This window comes from Hemicordylus capensis, chromosome 3 (assembly GCF_027244095.1).
Source record: "Hemicordylus capensis ecotype Gifberg chromosome 3, rHemCap1.1.pri, whole genome shotgun sequence".
NCBI lineage: Eukaryota > Metazoa > Chordata > Lepidosauria > Squamata > Cordylidae > Hemicordylus > Hemicordylus capensis.
The window spans coordinates 224894272-224912525 of record NC_069659.1 but is presented as its reverse complement, the minus strand read 5'-3'; the positions used below and the strand labels follow the sequence as shown (position 1 = coordinate 224912525).

The following is an 18254-nucleotide window of genomic DNA, read 5'->3' as shown; positions in this document are numbered from 1 at the left end:
GAATAGCCTCAATGTCTGTTCTCAGTTGTATAGAAGGTTCTGGGATGACTCATTTAGATTGCTGGTGATACATGGCTGAAAACAAAAAAGCTCCCATCTTTCCTTCTTTTTCTTAAGCCTAGCATTTGTGTACAATATTGTGTACAATATTGCTGCAGCCATGTAGTTCCTTTGTGCAAAGATGACTTTCTTTCTCTCTATATTTTATACTCCGGTAGTTGATAATGGACCAGAGGTGTTTGCTTAATAGACAATTTGGCTGCCCTTTGGTCAGAGCCACCTTGGAATGTGTTTGCCAAAATTATGTCCTGCAGAATTTACTAAGTTGTTATTTATATATATTCCTTTCTAACTGGACAGAGGGGCACTCATAAAGTGGTGGCTTTTTAATATTTTGCAGGGAGATTAACAACTGTTCCAATTCATCCCAGCCTAGGGTCCCTCCAGTGGCTATTGCTGGTGTTTCCCTTGCATTTCTTTTTAGAATATGAGAACCCGTAGGGACAGGGACCCATCTTCTCATTCTTTTTGCTATGTAAATTGCTATGAGAATTTCTTTGTTGAAAGCGTTATATCAATATTCTAAATAACATAATATAGAGTAGAAAATTTTTCTGTTCTGTCATGAATTCATTGATTTGGAAACCAATCAAGTATGAGAAAAATCTCTTCTTCCCTTCTAAATGTTTTGGATGCATTTCCTTTCCTTTCTCCACACTGGAAAAGTTCAAAACATCAGACCTCCTTACTTTAGAAACCACTACAAGAATGGATTAAGTACCAGTAAGTAGTTTTGATATAAAGGAATGAACAAATTTTTAACACAAAGAATTGAATAGATTTTCATAGAAAAATGATTATTAACATATTACCTAAGCTATGTTATACTGAAGCATAGGGAGGCTGTGTAAAGCAAGACTCAAGCTTTAGTTTGGCAGCTGTTGTGTTTCTGAAATCAATGGAGGTCACACTGCAGCAAGGTTTTGTAGTTTATCTCTAAGCTTACCTTGCCTTACTAGGATGTGTGGAAGAGGTCCATGACCAGGTGATTTGGGTCAAGGTCCATTTATTTATTTATTTATTACATTTTATATCCCGCTCGTCCTCCAAGGAGCCCAGAGCAGTGTACTACAAGTTTCTCCTCACAACAACCCTGTGAAGTAGGTTAGGCTGAGAGAGAAGTGGCTGGCCCAGAGTCTGCCAGCTAGTATCATGGCTGAATGGGGATTTAAACTCGGGCCTCCCTGGTCCTAGTCCAGCACTACACCACTTGAAGAATGGATATGTACACTACTCTTTCCCTAATCTAAATTATTATTTTTTATGAGCCTACCCATTTCTGTACCTGTCTCATTTCTCCTTTAATAATTCTCATAATTCTCAATGAGCCAGTGTGGTATAGTGGTTAGAGTGCTGGACTAGGACCACGGAGACCCGAGTTCAACTCCCCATTCAGCCATGAGACTTGCTGGGTGACTCTGGGCTAGTCAATTCTCTCTCAGCCTAACCTACTTCACAGCATTGTTGTGAGGAGAAACCTACGTATGTAGTACACCGCTCTGGGCTCCTTGGAGGAAGAGCGGGACATAAAATGTAATAAATAAATAAATTTATTAATATCTGACTTTTTTGCCATTGTGTATATTAGAATCCATCGAGAGCACAGACACAATTCAGGGATGGCAAGGGAGGAGATCATATAAAGTTATTTGTTAAGATCATCAATGTTTCAGTCCAACTCACTGATTCTACACACTGAGGGAATGAATGAATGATTTATTATGGTCATTGACCCAACATCACAGAAACAATACAAAAACACAATGAAAATAATACAGTAATACAAAACACTGATAACTCAAATCAGCTCAGACCTGATCTTACATGCGACCGCACAAAATTTGGCCACACACAATGTTGTAAATACACAACTATCAGTTAATTTAAAAAGTTGTATATCCATCTTCCATTCTAACAGGGATGTTTGCTAAGAGGGGAGAGATAAGAGAAATACAAGTATCTCTGTAAAATGAGCAGTATAGAAAATCATGAGTCACAGTTTCAACACCCTGCCCACAAGGACAGATTCGACTAGTAATAGGGATTTTATGATACCTACCACCCCAGTACAGCAGATAGAAGTGCATTAAATCATGCAAGGGAGAATGTCCTTCCCTGGGACAATAATGGGCTTGTTTAGAGTAAGTTGTGAAACTACCAAGGAAGTTTCTTGCAGAAATTTGTGCTAGGTCACTCTGCTTTTCAATGTCTGCTATATGTTGTTTTATAAGCCCTTTAGCAGCATCAAGACCCAGAGTCATTAGAAACTGAGGGGGAAATCCATGCTCACCCAGCATATCATTGAGTCATTTACACTAGCTAGACTGGAAACCGTCTTCCAAAACAAGTGGGGTTAGTCCTTTAGGACAGAAAATGATTTTACTCCAAAGGTTAAATAGATGCATCCAAATCTTGGCCTCCACTCTTGTTAGGCTGGCCTCCAGCCACTAGGGTTGCCATTTTCAAGCTTCCCAAATCTGGGGGACCTAGTTTGCATATTATACAAATTGCACAGCAACTAATTTGCATTTATTTATTTATTTTACAGATTTGTATTCTTTCCCCTCCTCCTCTGCCCTCCCATGTGATCGGATCCCGAGTAAAATCTGGGCAGCACATTTGAAATCTGTGTAAATTTGAGTGGAATTTAGCAGCCGGGTCAAGGAGCCAAAATCTGTAGGCTACCCTAAATTCCGGGGGACATGGCAACCCTACCAGCCACGCACTTAGTGCTGATTGTTGTAAACAGTTAAATGGGCCTGTGTACTAGGTAGGCACACCAAAGGCCCAGGTCTCTCTGTTTTAAAAGGGTATTATGTAGGGGTTGTTAACATAGCTCTACTACAGTATAAAAATAAAGTAACTACTACAGTATAAAAATAAAGTAACCACAGCAAATGTTTACAACTCAAGTTTACAACTTAATCTTGAATATATCCAAAATATATATTTCAACATTTCTAAAAATTCTGACCCCAGGCTAGCACTGCTCCCTAAGTGAAATCTGAAATTGTGTCTATGCACTAGTTTGTGTAGTTTCCACAGTTTTGTACAATGCCTAATATGTGGCTGGTGTTAGCAGCATGTAGCAATTCTTAACACCAACAATGTACTAGGCACTCTATAAAAGGCATCTCCTCCCCACATTTTTAGCACTTGATCAGTCCGTATTAATTAGCAAATCAACTGTTCTTTGGGAGTGAGAATTCTTTGCATTTCAGAAACAGGAAATCCTCTCCCTGAGGCCAGCACTGCTTAAGGAAAATGGTTTGTTTACCTGTCTTGTCAATTATCCCTCCTTTTAAGATTAAAATTCAGCCAAAAAAGCATTAATATTTTCAGTAAGTCTCAGCTTAAACATACTTTTATTGCAAGTGTATAAATGCCCCACATTTGTTATACAAATACATACAAAAGTCTGTGAGAACAAAAAAAATAAAATAAGTCAACTTCCTCTTAGTTGAAACATCTTCAAGTGGCAGCAATTTTTGAGGTTGTGTATAATTTTTTGAAGTCAGAATATTGCTTGCATGGGTTTGTTGTTGTTTATTAAATGTAAAGCGAGCCCTTTTATGAATGACAGAGTAGAATAAGGTTGGTGACTATCCAGAATTGGGTAATGGAGGGAGACAGGAAAGAACTTAAAACAAAGTATACTGAGAGCTGGTTTTTCTAGTATATCTTTAAGATGATCGACTTCCTTTTTGCTTCATATTTCTGTTCAATCTGTTACGGATTTTAGCATCAACTTCATGGGTACTATTGAAAATGACAGTATCATGACATATGTGTGAGGGGTAGGGTGGGAACATAGGAAGCTGCCATATACTGAGTCAGACCATTGGTCTATCTAGCTCAGTATTGTCTTCACAGACTGGCAGCGGCTTCTCCAAGGTTGCAGGCAGGATTCTCTCTCAGCCCTATCTTGGGGATGCCAGGGAGGGAACTTGGAACCTAGATGCTCTTCCCAAAGCGGTTCCATCCCCTGAGGGGAATATCTTACAGTGCTCACACTTCTAGTCTCCCTTTCATATGCAACCAGGGCTTAGCTTAAGGGGACAAGTCATGCTTGCTACCACAAGACCAGCTCTCCTCTCCTCAAGGGGCCCTGCAGCATTCTTTAAGACAATGGCCTCCCCCACATCCTTAATTCATCTCTAGTGACCCACCCAGCATTTCTCAGTTCCGAAACTAGAAGAAAGATAGAGGTGGTAATTGGGAGCCTTTCTAAATCAAGATTTTTTAAAAAAGTATATATCTTTCTGTTTTGTTTTTAAAGTCAATCAGCAAATATTTTTGTTGAAATATTTGAAATACACTGAATTGTAAAACCTAGACAACTGCTAGATTCAAAATGGAACAATGCTCTTGTGAGGTTCTGAGGAAGGGCAATTTTCATCAAGTGCAACTTTTCCTGACCTACATGACCTGTACAGTGAAGACACCCTTTTCTTCTTACCTTTTTCTCTCTGACTTTGTGTCTGTGCAACTATGTGTATCTCCTTCAAGAAGCTTTCCCTTTTACATGCTATGGAAATATCAAGTACTTTTGCATTCCCATGATGCTTGCCATAACTTTAAGAAACATACCATTACTACATTTGATCATAGCCATAAGGCCGAGAAGCGATAACATACCATTCATTTGTTGACTGCATATTTAATATAGGAAAATGCTTCAGGGAATCACAAGTGGCTTGGGATAATTAAAGCATGCACATGCCATGCATATGCCAATTTTTAAATTGTTGTATTGTGTGTGTTTCCCTCCTCCCCATTTTTGTTTTAACGAATGTTTTACTTTGTTTTTATCCTTTTGTAAACCGCCCAAAGACTTAAGTTTTGGGTGGTATAAAAATGTTTTAATTAATAAATAATGATGTGTACACACACAATGAAAAAGATTAGTAAGGCACATACAGTACAGTTCATGTTATGGCAAGGTGTACTATGGCTGCACACAAGTATAGAGATATATACCTGCTAATTGTGAAATGGCTATTTTGCACATTCTGTGAGAGTGTGTGGGAGGGACTTCTTCTTTCTACTTTGGAAGCTTTTGTCCCTTGCACTAGAGCGCGCGCGCACACACACACATCTCTCCACATAAGCGGATATGAGCATGCCCCTCCCACTGCTGTGGGAAGAGGAAGCACAGACGCATTGTTGCTTCTGGGGAATGTGTCAAGCGGCCCTAAGAGAACTGTGGGACTGTGACAAAATCCTTCCCTTTTTACTTTTACCTATGCTATGCTCCTCTGTTATGCTTCTGGCAGCATATATGGTGCTTCAGGAAAGAAAGACTATTCAAAATCCTCTTGTTTTCTACCCCTCCTTGGTGTCTTCAGTTCTGTTCTGCAAGTACTTTCAATACATGGCGGGGGGGGGATTAGAATGCTAATTCCTGCTGTACTGACACAGAAATAGTTTAGAGAGCAATTTCTTGTTCATTTCTAATTCTGCTTTGGTGTAGAGCAGAGAGACAAAGAGAGATGTAATCACTCGCACAGAGATTACATCTCATAGAGCACAGAGAAATACTGATGGGCAAGAGGTGTCCATGCTGCTGCGAGGCTCTCCAAAGCACCTCAGTGCTGCTGCAGAGGCAGGCTGCTCCATGCGTACTAAGTGCTGAGCCTCACAGCAACGTAGGCGCCTCTCTCGCCCATTGGCATTTCTCTGTGGTATATGAGCAAATAAATGTCCAATTTTATGCAGCTATTAATATTTAGGATGGGGTGGTTTTTTTTTTACAGATTTCTTAACACAGAACTGCCTTTTCAGTAGTTTTCTAGTAAAGAATGCAAACAAAAATAAAAATGGCCATAATTATCCTAAAAATACAAAAGCAGCATTTGAAACATTAAAAAAACCCACACGAAAAGAGAAAATTATCTTATTCAAAGTAAAGGTAAAGTGTGCCGTCAAGTCAGAGTACAAGAATTTAAAGTGCTTGAGCAAATATAAAGGACTTTCACTTTGCTATCAGATGTTATACCAGGGAGTAGACCAGAGAGGTTCATATTTTATGCCACGCCACCAAAGCATTTCATTCTCTGAACACTCCAGAGCAGTGTTCCCTCTGACAGGGATTCTCAGATGTTGACTACAACTCCCAGCATCCCCAGCTGCAATAGCCTTTGCATGGGGGTTATGGAAGTTAGGAATTAGAACACATCGAGTGCTTCACTCCTACAATTCTGAAGTGGAACTATGAAGCTCCCTAGCTCCAGAGACTTCCAGAACCCCCAGCCAGAGCCCTTTCTTGGAAGTGTGTTTCTCATGCGCAGCGTGTTTAACTAAGTATTATTATTATTATTATTATTACATTTATATCCTGCTCTTCCTCCAAGGAGCCCAGAGCGGTGTACTACATACTTGAGTTTCTCTTTCACAACAACCCTGTGAAGTAGGTTAGGCTGAGGGAGAAGTGAATGGCCCGGAGTCACCCAGCTAGTACCATGGCTAAATGGGGATTTGAACTCGGGTCTCCCCGGTCCTAGTCCAGCACTCTAACCACTACACCACGCTGGCTCCAACAACAAAGTATGTAGTACAAAGTATGTACAAAGTATAAACAAAGTATGTAGTATGTACAAACAACACCATGTAGTATGTACATACAACAAAGTGTGTAGTACACCGCTCTGGGCTCCTTGGAGGAAGAGCGGGATATAAAATGTAAAAAATAAATAAAAATAGCTAGGCGTGAGGCTTTAGTAATTTTTTATTTGCAGTTCAATCCTATGTATGTTTACTCATGAGCTGTGTATAGTGGGACTCACACCTAAGTCATCTGATTTTTATGTGTACACTTGTGTGTTTAAATGGCAAGCCATCACAAGCTAAGAGAATGGGGTGGGCTACAAATCCATTTAAAACCCAAAGTCCAGAATTTCCAAATGCAGTACAACACATTTGTCTGAGATCCAGTTCGCAAGCATGCTGCACAGTACTGAGCCATGAAAAATTGATCCAGCTAACAATTAAGCCCCACTATTTTGTACAGATTCAAGGCATATCAGTGGCCTGTACAGGTCATGGGAAGAAAAGTGGGGGCGGGGGGGGAGTCCTCCCGTACCTGTTCAGTAAGTACACTTGGAGCCTGTGCAAATGTCTGGCTCAGCTAGACATTCCCCTATTGCCTGCACACTTTTCCTGCTCCCTTTTGGAGGCTCTGCCTGGCTGACGGATTGGCGCCCTCTTCCTTTTATTGCTGCATACAATGCAAATATTGCTGGTGTTAATGTTTAACAAAACCAGTCCTAGTAACACCAGCCTTCTATGCCAGCATTGGCTGTGTTTGTGATGGCGGGGAGCTGTGTTTTGGAGGCTTAAAACCCCCCTATCCTTTCTCATAACCCCCTTCAGTGCAGCTGGCTGGCAACCAGAGTGCAAACCCCATTAACAATCCTCTTTGTTGTTGGAATTTCCCCCGATTTCTGATCTGAGTTCAGGAGGAGACACACTGCCGCCATCCGTTCCTTCACCTGAAGAGAGCTGGAAAGAGATCCTGCCGGATTCGTTTCCTCCCCGAGCTAAGATCTGGACACTCGGGCCCCGCCCCCACCATGCCATGGGCCGCCCTTGCCCTTACTATACTAGTATGCGCGTGCTCTTCGCCTTGTCGGAGAGCAAAGTTATTCACTTTAATGCCGTTTTCACAGAATCTCTCTTTTCTGTCCCCCCACCAGTGATGTGCTCCACTTTCTTTCGGCTGTTTGCAGCCTGTCCCACTGCCTGCATGTTTAACTTACAACAGTTAGTATCAAATTACAGGGAGGGGAAAAAAACCGACACCCAAGCTTTGCCCTTATTTACATACAAATAACTCAAGCGCTTGTCTGTATGTCACCATTCAGTCGGCTTGTTAGAGGCTTGCCAGAGAAGTTTTCAAGGATGTGGAGTGCTTTTTAAAAAAGGAATCCTTACCTCCAACTGCAGCTGTCATTTTCCGTATTTTTAAACTTTGCTTTACTTCGCATTTGGAAGGAAGTCTTGTTTTGGGTTGAGAGGACAAAGGCGCACATTTCGTAAAATGCATGGGTTGAAAGCGATCAAGATGTTGAGAAGAGCACAGACGGTGTTTGGAAAGTGAATATGACCCACAGGGATTAGGTTCTTATACTGGGTTGGAGATTAACCAGAAATCGCTGCTTAAGAACTAATAGGACTAATAGAAATTCTTGGAAGCATCAAGACACAGAACCAAAAAGCAAAAACAAAACTTTGTGTAGACCAGGCGGATGAAATGGCCTCCCAAAGCAGTAAGACCCTTCTACTTTAGTATTTACTGTGATTTTCGTGTTGCATTCGGCAAGATTTTGTGCACTCTTGCCGAATATATTGACAGGCGTCTAAGCTTTGAAATGGTTACTTAAAATAATTGCGTTGCCGGGCTGCAGGAAGAAAGTTGATCTGTTATTTTGTCGATTGCAAGGCAGCAACTAGCTGAAGGGGGTATTTTTAGACCTGATTGGTAGTTTAACGTGGGGCCTTTTTACTCTGAGCAAAGGGAATGGTTAACTCTGCTGAACCATCGACGTGGAGGAAAAAATACTGCGGTGGCTTCAGCCACCCTGAGAATACTGTATGAATGTTTACTTTCAATTGTGCAATTTTTGGTTAGACATTTATCCAAGAAAGACAGGGTGAATGTATGCATGAATGAATGGTCATCCTCTAAATTAAACAGGGTGCAGGAAAAGAAATACTAAAATTACAGTGGCTTATTTTAGAATATCTTTGTCACTATTGGAATGTAGCTTTCTGTGATGACATAATGGGGTGTAGATCAAACTGATGAAAGTGAGTTTCTGTGTTTAATACTCCCATTGCTGTGCTGCTTTACTTTTAGAGTACAGGGCCAGCTTTTGTACCTTGCAGTATTGTGGTTTGAGGAACTTTATGAAAACAGCAGTACACAGAACTGATTTCCAGCTGATATTCAATACCATTGCTATTCTACATCAAGAGCTGCTTCATATCCAACACCTTTCTTTCATAGGTATAGGGGAATAAGTGGACACCATCATTGATGTCGCACATCTATCTGTCACACTGCAATGTTGCACATCTATCTGTGTTGCCTCATTGGTAACTTGCCTCCAATTGCGGCTTCCTAACACATGCAGAAGAGTAGAATAGAAACGTATATGATTAATTCAAGTTTTATATTTTCAGTTTTGGAGCTGATTTCTTTCTGTCACTATAGCCGTGCAGGGGAAAACGTGGCTGTGTAATTCTTATACCTGAACCTGAAGTACACAGTTTATGAGGAAGAATTGTGCAGTAGTCATATACAATATTTCTGTTATCCCAACACACGAGTCATTTCCTGGCATAGTGCCATTTTGTTTTTCTCAACCTATTTTGAGCTCAGGCCCCTTCTAAACATGTTCTACATTTTGAACCTCCCAACCCATTGGCAAGCAACACACAGAGAATCCACACACACAACCAGAGCGGGATTATGACATGCTCAGGTCCTAAGCTACGTCAAACTTAAAAGACCCCACAGCATTATAAAATGGGTTGAAAGTTTTGCCCCAGCATATTGCTCATCCTCACTGCCCTCACTGCACTACTCATGGTTACAGCAATGTTCATCTGAAGCGACAGATGCTGCCTGTAATGGTGATAGAAGGCATTGGTCTAAACTGGGCCCTGGTCTAATAAAATTTTGATATAATGTACAGTTATTTCTGTACAGAGTTATAAATTCATAACTGTGTAACCATATATTTCTGTCTTATCAGAATGGTAATGTCTGTTTTAGAGTCCTTTCCCTCTTCTCCTTTAATTTTCAACCAATTATATGATACTTGAAATTTAGTCTTTCTATTTTTTGGTATTGAGAGGTCCCTCATAATGTGAGGCCCTAAACTGTAGCTTGCTTAGCTTGTGCCTAAATCTGGCATTGCATGCAGCTGTGTGCATGCAGTCCCTGCTATATGTGTAAGAAAATGTGGAATATTAGTCTAAGAGGACTAGAAGAGAGTATCTCACATTCTCTCCTAAGCTCAGGAGGGAGAGGAGCTACTGTGGCAGGGAGCTCCCATATATTTATTTCATCTATTAATTAAATGGGCTGGGAGATAGTAATGGGCATGAACCGGTCCGCAGGCCATGTTAGAGGCCTGCGAACTGGTTCGCGCATGGCCTGGTCCGGCGGTTCGATGCCGGGGGGGTGTTGCTTTAAGGGCAGGGGAGTTGTACTTACTCCTCCCGCCGCTTTCCCCCCTCCGGCACTCCACTTGTAAGTAAAAATTTCGGGGCTGCAGTGTTCCTCCCTGCCGCCCCTGCCCCTTGTTGTCTGCCCAAAACAGAAGTAATTGCCATGCATGTATGCACTGTTGATGTGCACGCGCCAGCTGCATGTTGGCGGCATGCGCATATGCGGCAGTTATTTCCGTAATTTGGGCAGACAACAAGGGGGCAGGGGCGGCAGGGAGGAACGCTACCACCCTGAAATTTTTACTCACAAATGGAGCACCAGAGGGGGAAAAGCAGTGGGAGGGGTAAGTACAACCTCCCCTGCCCTTAAAGCAACACACACCCCCGCCGGCATCGGGCCTCTGCGGTCCGTGCACACCCCTACTTGGAGAATAAGAAGGCTTTTGCCTGGCTCTGAAATGATAGCAGTGTAGGTGCCAAGTGAGCCTCCCTGGGAAGTGAGTTCCACAAACAGGGTGATCCAACTGAAAAGGCCCTATCCTCAGTTGCCGCCTGCCTCACCTCAGCTGGAAAAACTGAAGACTTTTCCCTGCCCTTCTGCACCTTCTTTGGTTAGCATTGTCATTCTAGTGACTGCAAAGCTAACCCTCTATTGCTAAAAGAGTAGTGACTCTGGTTGTATCTGTTGCAGGATCCTCTCAGCCTCTGCAACCTACTTCCTCCTCCAGGTATCTTTAGCCCTGTCCCCTCAGGGGGCCTGCCCCTCAGTTTGAGAACTACTGATTTACTGGGAAAGGTGATATCATGATTAGCCCTTAGAGAAATGTGTTGGTAATAAGGTATATACCTTAAATTATATTCAGATATTTTTTCTAGCCTTTTCTACACCCCTTGAGCTTTGCTTTACTTTACCTCCACTGCCTCTTAAATCTCTACAGTCCTTTCTCTATTATTCATGTCATGTATCGATTATAGTTGAGGATGAAATTACACACACACAGAAAAAGCCCAAATTTAAGTTGATCATTGTGGTTCATTTTTCAAATTTAAATTATTTCATGCCATTCCTCCAAGCACAACTGGGCGGCTAGTGCATTTGTAGCATTACTTGTCTCTTACACATAGTTAACAGCACTCATCTCTAAACATGCTTTGAGAAGGTCCCAGACTCAGGCCCTGCCATCTCCAGGAAGGGTTGGGAAAAACCCCTATCTGAAACTGTGGAAAGCCTCTTCCAATCAGCACACTGAACTAGATGGACAAACGTTCCAATTCAGTATAAGATAGCTTTCTGTATTCCTGTGCTTACGCTTGGAGAGGGACTGGGAGAGAGAGTGCCAATGCATTGGATCTGAGATTATGCAAGCCCTATCAGGGCATTTTGATCGGAAATGATTCTGATGAAAAATGTCTCTAATATCGGTAGATGATTCAGTACAATAACAAATTGTGTTGGTATTATATTGAATAGTATCAGGAGTTGGGCTCACCTGTTAATAGGGATGTACAGAACTTTCCAAGCTCGGAACATCTTGACTTGAAATGATTCGAGTGTTCCCGTTTCGAGTGTTCCCAGCTCGGAACAGAATGCACTTAAAATGAAGGGCCTGTTCCAAGCTCAGAACGGAATGACCCTGTTTTGAGTAAAAATGTTCTGAGCAATCTGATCACCATTTTGGAATACAGAATGATGCTCAGAATGTTTTGAGTGTTCCGAGATCGTTCTGTCAGAACAACCGGCTTGACAGGTTGTTCCAATGGAACGTTCTGGGCATTTGCATTCTGTGCACAATCCTACCTTTTAATGAGGAGCTAACTTCTCTGAAATTGGCTGCCCTCTGGGCAGCCACAGGGCATAGCCACCACCCCACCGCCCAGTAATGCACCAGGAGAAGGATGCAATATCATGATACTGCTTCCTTTCCTGATACATTATAGGGCAAATCCAGAAAAGGAAAGACAGCAATTGTCACCACTGACATTAACCAGAGCTTTCTGTGAACCAAGGTTTTACAACCTGATTAATACAAGCCCTGGTAAACCATGGTTAAGGACTATACTGATATAATGGCCGGATTCAGACGTAACACAAAAAGGGAGGTTGGCGAGCCCACGGTTTTAATCCTAAACTGTAAATTGTACCACAGACGTTCATTCAACTATGGTTCACCATCCTCCAGTACCAGAAGAGGGGAGCCTCTCTCTGCTGCTTGGCCACTGAGACCAATCCCAGCAAGCTCCACAGCCAGACTGTGGCCAATGCTTCAGCATATTAGTGGAGCCACGATTGGCCACGATTTGGAAGGGGGCATGCCGAAGCAATCGTGTATTTTCGGAGCGGTCCATCCACCCTCAGCATGGAAAAGGCATTTAAATCCCTTTGAATACCATGCCATGCTAACGTTTCTTCTGATAGCTATTGCACCAGTGCCCCCCAAAGAGCCCTGCACCCACATAGTCCTGCACAAGCATGATCTGTTGGAGAAGGCTGGTTGGGGCACTATTTCCCTCTTACTCTAGAAAGGGAAGGGAACATGGATACTTCCTAGGAGATAATATGTATATGAGGGAGGGCAAAGGATGCTGGGGGTAAGGTCTGTCCCGCCATGACCTAGGATGTTGTTGCAAGGGATACCCCGTCAAAGCAGTCCATGCAGACCAAACTACACTTCTGCTCCACTGGCAGCTTGCTGCCACTGGGCATGCCATCTCATGAGAAGCCCAGTGTAGTGGGGAGGACCGTGTGGCTGTGACCCCTTGGTCTCCCTTCGGACTGCATGCTCATAATTTGAGCTAACCCACCAAAGGGACCCCCGCTTGTGTGGGGCTCCCAATTCTTCATGGTAAAAAATAGAATATAATTGCTTCACTGTGAAGCCTTGCATGCACCCAAAGGAGATGTTGACTCTCTTTGTCAGAGCTGAGCCTCATGCACAATTAGGGGAAGCACCCACATGGACGGATCTTTAAAACACATTTAAAATTCCCGGGCTCAGTCCAGCGTTGTGCTGTATGCACATCTGCCCATGCAGGGAATTGCGGGAGAGGGGAGCCCTGATTTCCAGTAACCCTGGGAGAGCGGGATCACCATTCCAGGGCACAAGTGAGGGCACACATCTCCACATGGGCAGAGGGGCTGGCAGGGGGCACACTTTGACAGTTACTTGGAAGCAGTTGCCAAGACAGGGAGAGCAGTCGCTGGGGTTCACATGGCCCACAGCTTTCCTGAATAGCACAACACTGGCTGGATACAGAGCCCCAGTGGCCTGGCACTCTCAAGAGAGAGTGGTCCATGGGAGAAGGGGATGTTTTGCCAACAGGCATCATTACAGAATTTGCTCGGCAATTCTCTCCCCTCCCCTCTGATCGTCCTTCTCATGAGTTGTAAGGGGGTGCCCCCATGGCCTCGCACTCTCTTGAGCCTCGGTCAGTATTAGCCTTCTTCTCCGTTGCCACTTCTGAGCACTCCGACTGGAGTACCTCTGACCCTGGTGACTGGCTCTGCTCATGAATAAGCCTAGGGAGTGCAAACCCCCAAGGGGAAAGTGCTGGGGCCCCCTTCCCCAAACATTCTGTGAAAAAAAATAGAACTTGGCTGCTCAAGAATTCCTGCTTGGTGCTACCTTTTAAACCTGACCCTGGGCATCCTCCCCCCCCACCCGCTGCCGCCAAATATCCTGCTCCCAGTGCTGTGATGAGGTGCCTTGCTTATGTTGGCACCTGGAGCGTTTGTGCTTGTGAACATACATCATTGTCACTTTCTTCTCGGGGAGCAAAACACTTCGTGCCCGTCCTGTCACCCCTTACCCTTTCCCTCCTGTTGCCAGGAGGGGGAAGCAAGGGACAGAGTGGGAGGAGGGAATGCCCCTGTGTTATTGTTCCGCTTGACAGGCTGACAAGCCTGGGATGGAACGTGGCCGCATCCTGTTGCTAGGAAACTGCATTGCAGGATCAGAGACAGGAGGGGCAGGGCTGATGCTCAGAGAGGCAACCAGTGAGAGGTGCCACAGGCATGGAGCAGACATGATCCCAGGAATGTCTGTGCTGCTGCCTCTATGACTGAGGTATATAAAATTATGCATGGAGTAAAGAGAGTGGACAGAGAAAAGATTTTCTCACTCTTTCACAACTCTAGAACCAGGGGTCATCCTATGAAAATGAAATCTGGGAAATTTAGGACCAACAGAAGGAAGTACTTTTACACACACAGTGCATAGTAAATCTATGGAATTCTCTGCCATGGGATGTGGTGATGGCCAGTAGCTTGGATGGCTTTAAAAGGGGCTTAGATAAATTCATGGAGGACAGGTCTATCAAGGGCTACTAGTCACCCCCAGCCTCAGAAGCACAATGCCTCTCAATAGCAGTTGGAGGGGAGCAACAGCAGGAGAGAGGGCATGCACTTCCCAGAGGCATCTGGTGGGCCATTGTGTGAGACAGGATGCTGGACTAGATAGGCCTTGGACCTGATCCAGCAGGGCTGTTACGTTCTTATTGCAGTTTGAAAACCAGCACCGAACTGCAGTTGTGGCGGCATCTGAGTTTGGGTGTACGCCTTGGACTGCCAAATCTGAGTTCTCAGCGCCAAACCTTTATGCAAACTGAAGGTTCACATTGGAGTTTGGCAACACAAACTGGAAATCGCTTTTGCTGTGAAACTGTGGTTTCACGAATTCAGACGTACTGGAGTCCCAACATCTGCTCTATTTAACTCAAGTTTCATGTTACGTATTAATCCAGCCATGGATGGTAAAGGATGGTTGAGAGGGGAAATTGAGTCAGAAAGGATTGGGGAGAATTTGTGCAATTTTACAATCTGCTCTTTTAACCATTGTTAAATGATGTGCTGTGTTACAATTACAATGGCCTCTGGCATTTATACAGCTTGAAACTACAAACCACAAGGTATAGGGTTGTTCTGAGCACAATAAGCATCTGGAAAAGCTTCCAAGATCTTTACCTTCTTATGACACATTTCTAGAATTCACTTCAACTGGCAGTTGGATTTTTTTAAACAAAAACCTACTGAACAATTTCAGGAAGTGGAATTGCAAAGTGGAATCTCTGCAAGAGGGATTTGAATATCCCAAGTGTCTGTATGTATATCTGTAATACCCTCTGAGTAGGAAATACTTCTCTTGTGGCGTTCTGGTCAACACATAGCAATAGCAATAGCACTTACATTTATATACCGCTCTATAGCTGGAAGCTCTCTAAGCGGTTTACAATGATTTAGCATATTGCCCCCCAACATTCTGGGTACTCATTGCATTAATAAATAAATTGTATTAAATTGTAAATTGTAGTGATCCTCAGATTATAATAGAAATTGTCTGGGTCAACATTTGGACTATTCTAGATGTACCTCTCCATGACTGTATGATAATGAAAATGATAATGACATAATTCTACCATAATAAAATGAATAAAGATAGACATCTGAGTAGGAAATGTTAGTTGAATGAATGTTTTAAAATGTAAAGGATGAACTCATTGACTTTTTTGGTAGACTTTTGCTTTTGGAAGGATAAGGAGGTGTGGGGAATCCCCCTGCCTAGGGTTGCCAACATTGAGTTGCCAAAATCAGGACACAAGTTGGGGGGGACAGGGTGTCTTAGGGGTGGGGTGGGCCACCTAGGAGGAGTACTTGGCCCCAGGTGACAAGGGTGCACGCACCACGGTGGTCTTTGCTGCGTAGTACCGGGAATGACAGCAAGAGCTCCAGTCTGCGCCCACCTGTCAAACCATGACAGCAGGTGGGTCATGGTGGGCTGCGGGCGGCTGAGTGTGCTGGGAGCAGGGCAGGCACAGGAAGACAGACTCAGATAGCGACAAGGGAGCTCCTCCCTCGGCCCGGCCTTCCTCCCAATAACAAGGCAGAGCAAGCCAACTTTAGGCCTCTGCACGTGCATGCGTAGAGGCCGCTCTGCCTCATTTGGAAGGAAGGGCGGAACAAGGGAGGAGCTCCCTCATCGCTATCTGAGTCTGTCTGCCTGCCCTGCTCCCAGTGCACTCCGCTGCCCGCATCCCACCGCGACCCACCTGCTGCCATGGTTTGACAGGTGGGTGCCGCCAAGCTCTCGCTGCTACCCCTGCTGTGTGCACCACTGCTGCACAGCAGCATCTTTAAAAGTTTGTTTTTTTTAATGGTAAAATGGGAGAAATTGAGTCTCGAACAGGATGAGAATTTCTCCCCAGTAATGAGGGACAGCACAATGCGGGACCATTGGCAACCCTACCCCAAAAGGCTTTAAACTAAGGATTAGCACTGTAGATTACTAGGTTGGATCCAGTTCTTTGAGGGTGTCATCTGCCAGCTTCTTGGCTTACTACCCACTACTCACATTTCAAAGTAGTTTTCTGAGAAATTAGTAGCTGAGCAATGTCTTAGATGCATCAAATGCTAATAAATTTCTCTTATTATTCATGCTGCTTTTGTCTGGTATTATTAGAGTGATTGGTCTAGAACTGAACCTGGTATAACCTGTTAAATTACTTAACTTGTAGGAATAAATCTTACTCTTTATCCTTAATTACATGTCAGTGCCTTAATTGATTCTTTTTTAAGCTATACTTTAAAAATGGGTAATTGATATTTTAATGGATAAAAATGGACATGACGGACAACGTTGCAGAGGATGCAGTGGGTTTACTTTCTAGCAACCATGTTAAACGGCAGTATGGATTTGCTAAGCAAAACATTAAGCTTTGTGTAGCTTCTGATTTCAGCCTGCTTTTGTACTGGCAGGTGAGGATGCAATGACAGGTGATACAGACAAGTATCTTGGGCCACAGGATCTAAAAGAACTGGGAGATGATTCTCTGCCTGCAGAAGGATACATGGGCTTCAGCCTCGGAGCCCGATCTGCCAGGTATTCCTCATGTTCTTCACAAGTTCGCTTCACAATACCTTCCCAGTGCATTTTTCTTTCTCAACGTGTTATAGTACCTGTTACCTTTTTTCAAAAGCTCCATGAAGTCCCATGATTTGGCTGCCTGACTATTCTCAGTCTAAAATATGCATTCATTATTTAGTTTCATGCTTTCCTTCCCTCCATGGTGGCTTTGTTATGGCAATCATTCAGAGAAAATTAATTCTTCATTTTTTCCTGGTGTCTGCTCATGCTCCAGATATGTCAGAAGTGTTCCTTGGAAACAGCTGGAAGCTTCTGTCCAAGAGCCAGACCATTTAGCTCACAATGACCATTTAGCAGGAAGGAAAGGGGCTTTTGTTCAGTCATTTGATTGTAATATGTACTGACACTAATTTTTTTCAAGAATGAAAATGGCATAGGTTCATGCCAGAAAAATTGAAGGATGGTTGTTTGGATATTCCAGTTCTTTTTGTTTCCCAAGAGATGCAGATGGAGAATAATGAAAAAAGTCTAAATGGATTTGCAAATGATGGTTTTGCTACCAATGTTTTATTACCAAAGTGATGAACAGTTTTCTTGCAAGGTGGAAAAAATAGGTCAAATATGTTATGTGCCTGATTGCAATCTTTGCACTTCAAGACACACAAACATTTATATTATTAGAAATTTCTGCTCCAGATTTCTTGCCGCCTCCAGCATCTGAAGTAAACACGGCACAACAAATAATACAGATATTATTTCCACAGTTGGGGATTAGTAGCCTGTTTATGGACAGTTGGATTATTTTGAAGCTAATAATTAAACCTCACAAGCCTGAGCCCTGAGGACTTTTTCCTATAGTTTAATGATCTGTTGTAAAAAGTTCTTTCATTGTCTAACAGGGAGTGGCACCTCCCACAAGGTAAAACTTGACTGTTTGTATCTTTTCAGTCTTAATTTTTGTGTCTGTATTTCGTAGGGATGCATATGCCCCACATTTGCACAAAATTCTCTTTCTTCATGTATAACCCGTTTAGTTATTTAATCAACATTATTTTAATTATATATGCAGAAACCATCTTGGAAATGACCATGCTACATAGCAACACTGTCAACAAAATCAACAATCTTTATTTCCAAATATCAGAGAGAGTTCTTTATTTC

The 18254-nt window shown here is 43.1% G+C and overlaps 1 protein-coding gene across 36 annotated transcripts in view; it reads left to right on the top strand.

Annotated features, from left to right (window-relative positions):
* The window catches only part of ANK3 (ankyrin 3), a 661543-nt gene that overhangs the window by 531453 nt on the left and 111836 nt on the right, over positions 1-18254 (top strand). For 19 of the 36 annotated variants that reach the window (XM_053306987.1, XM_053306988.1, XM_053306986.1 and 16 more), the window contains 2 exons: positions 727-783; positions 16985-17108. In XM_053306987.1, the coding sequence (XP_053162962.1) occupies positions 727-783; positions 16985-17108 (181 nt within the window). Of the gene's footprint in view, positions 1-726; positions 784-7818; positions 8328-14197; positions 14301-16984; positions 17109-18254 lie in introns of those variants that run through there. The other 17 variants (XM_053307003.1, XM_053307000.1, XM_053306999.1 and 14 more) reach the window with 3 other exon arrangements.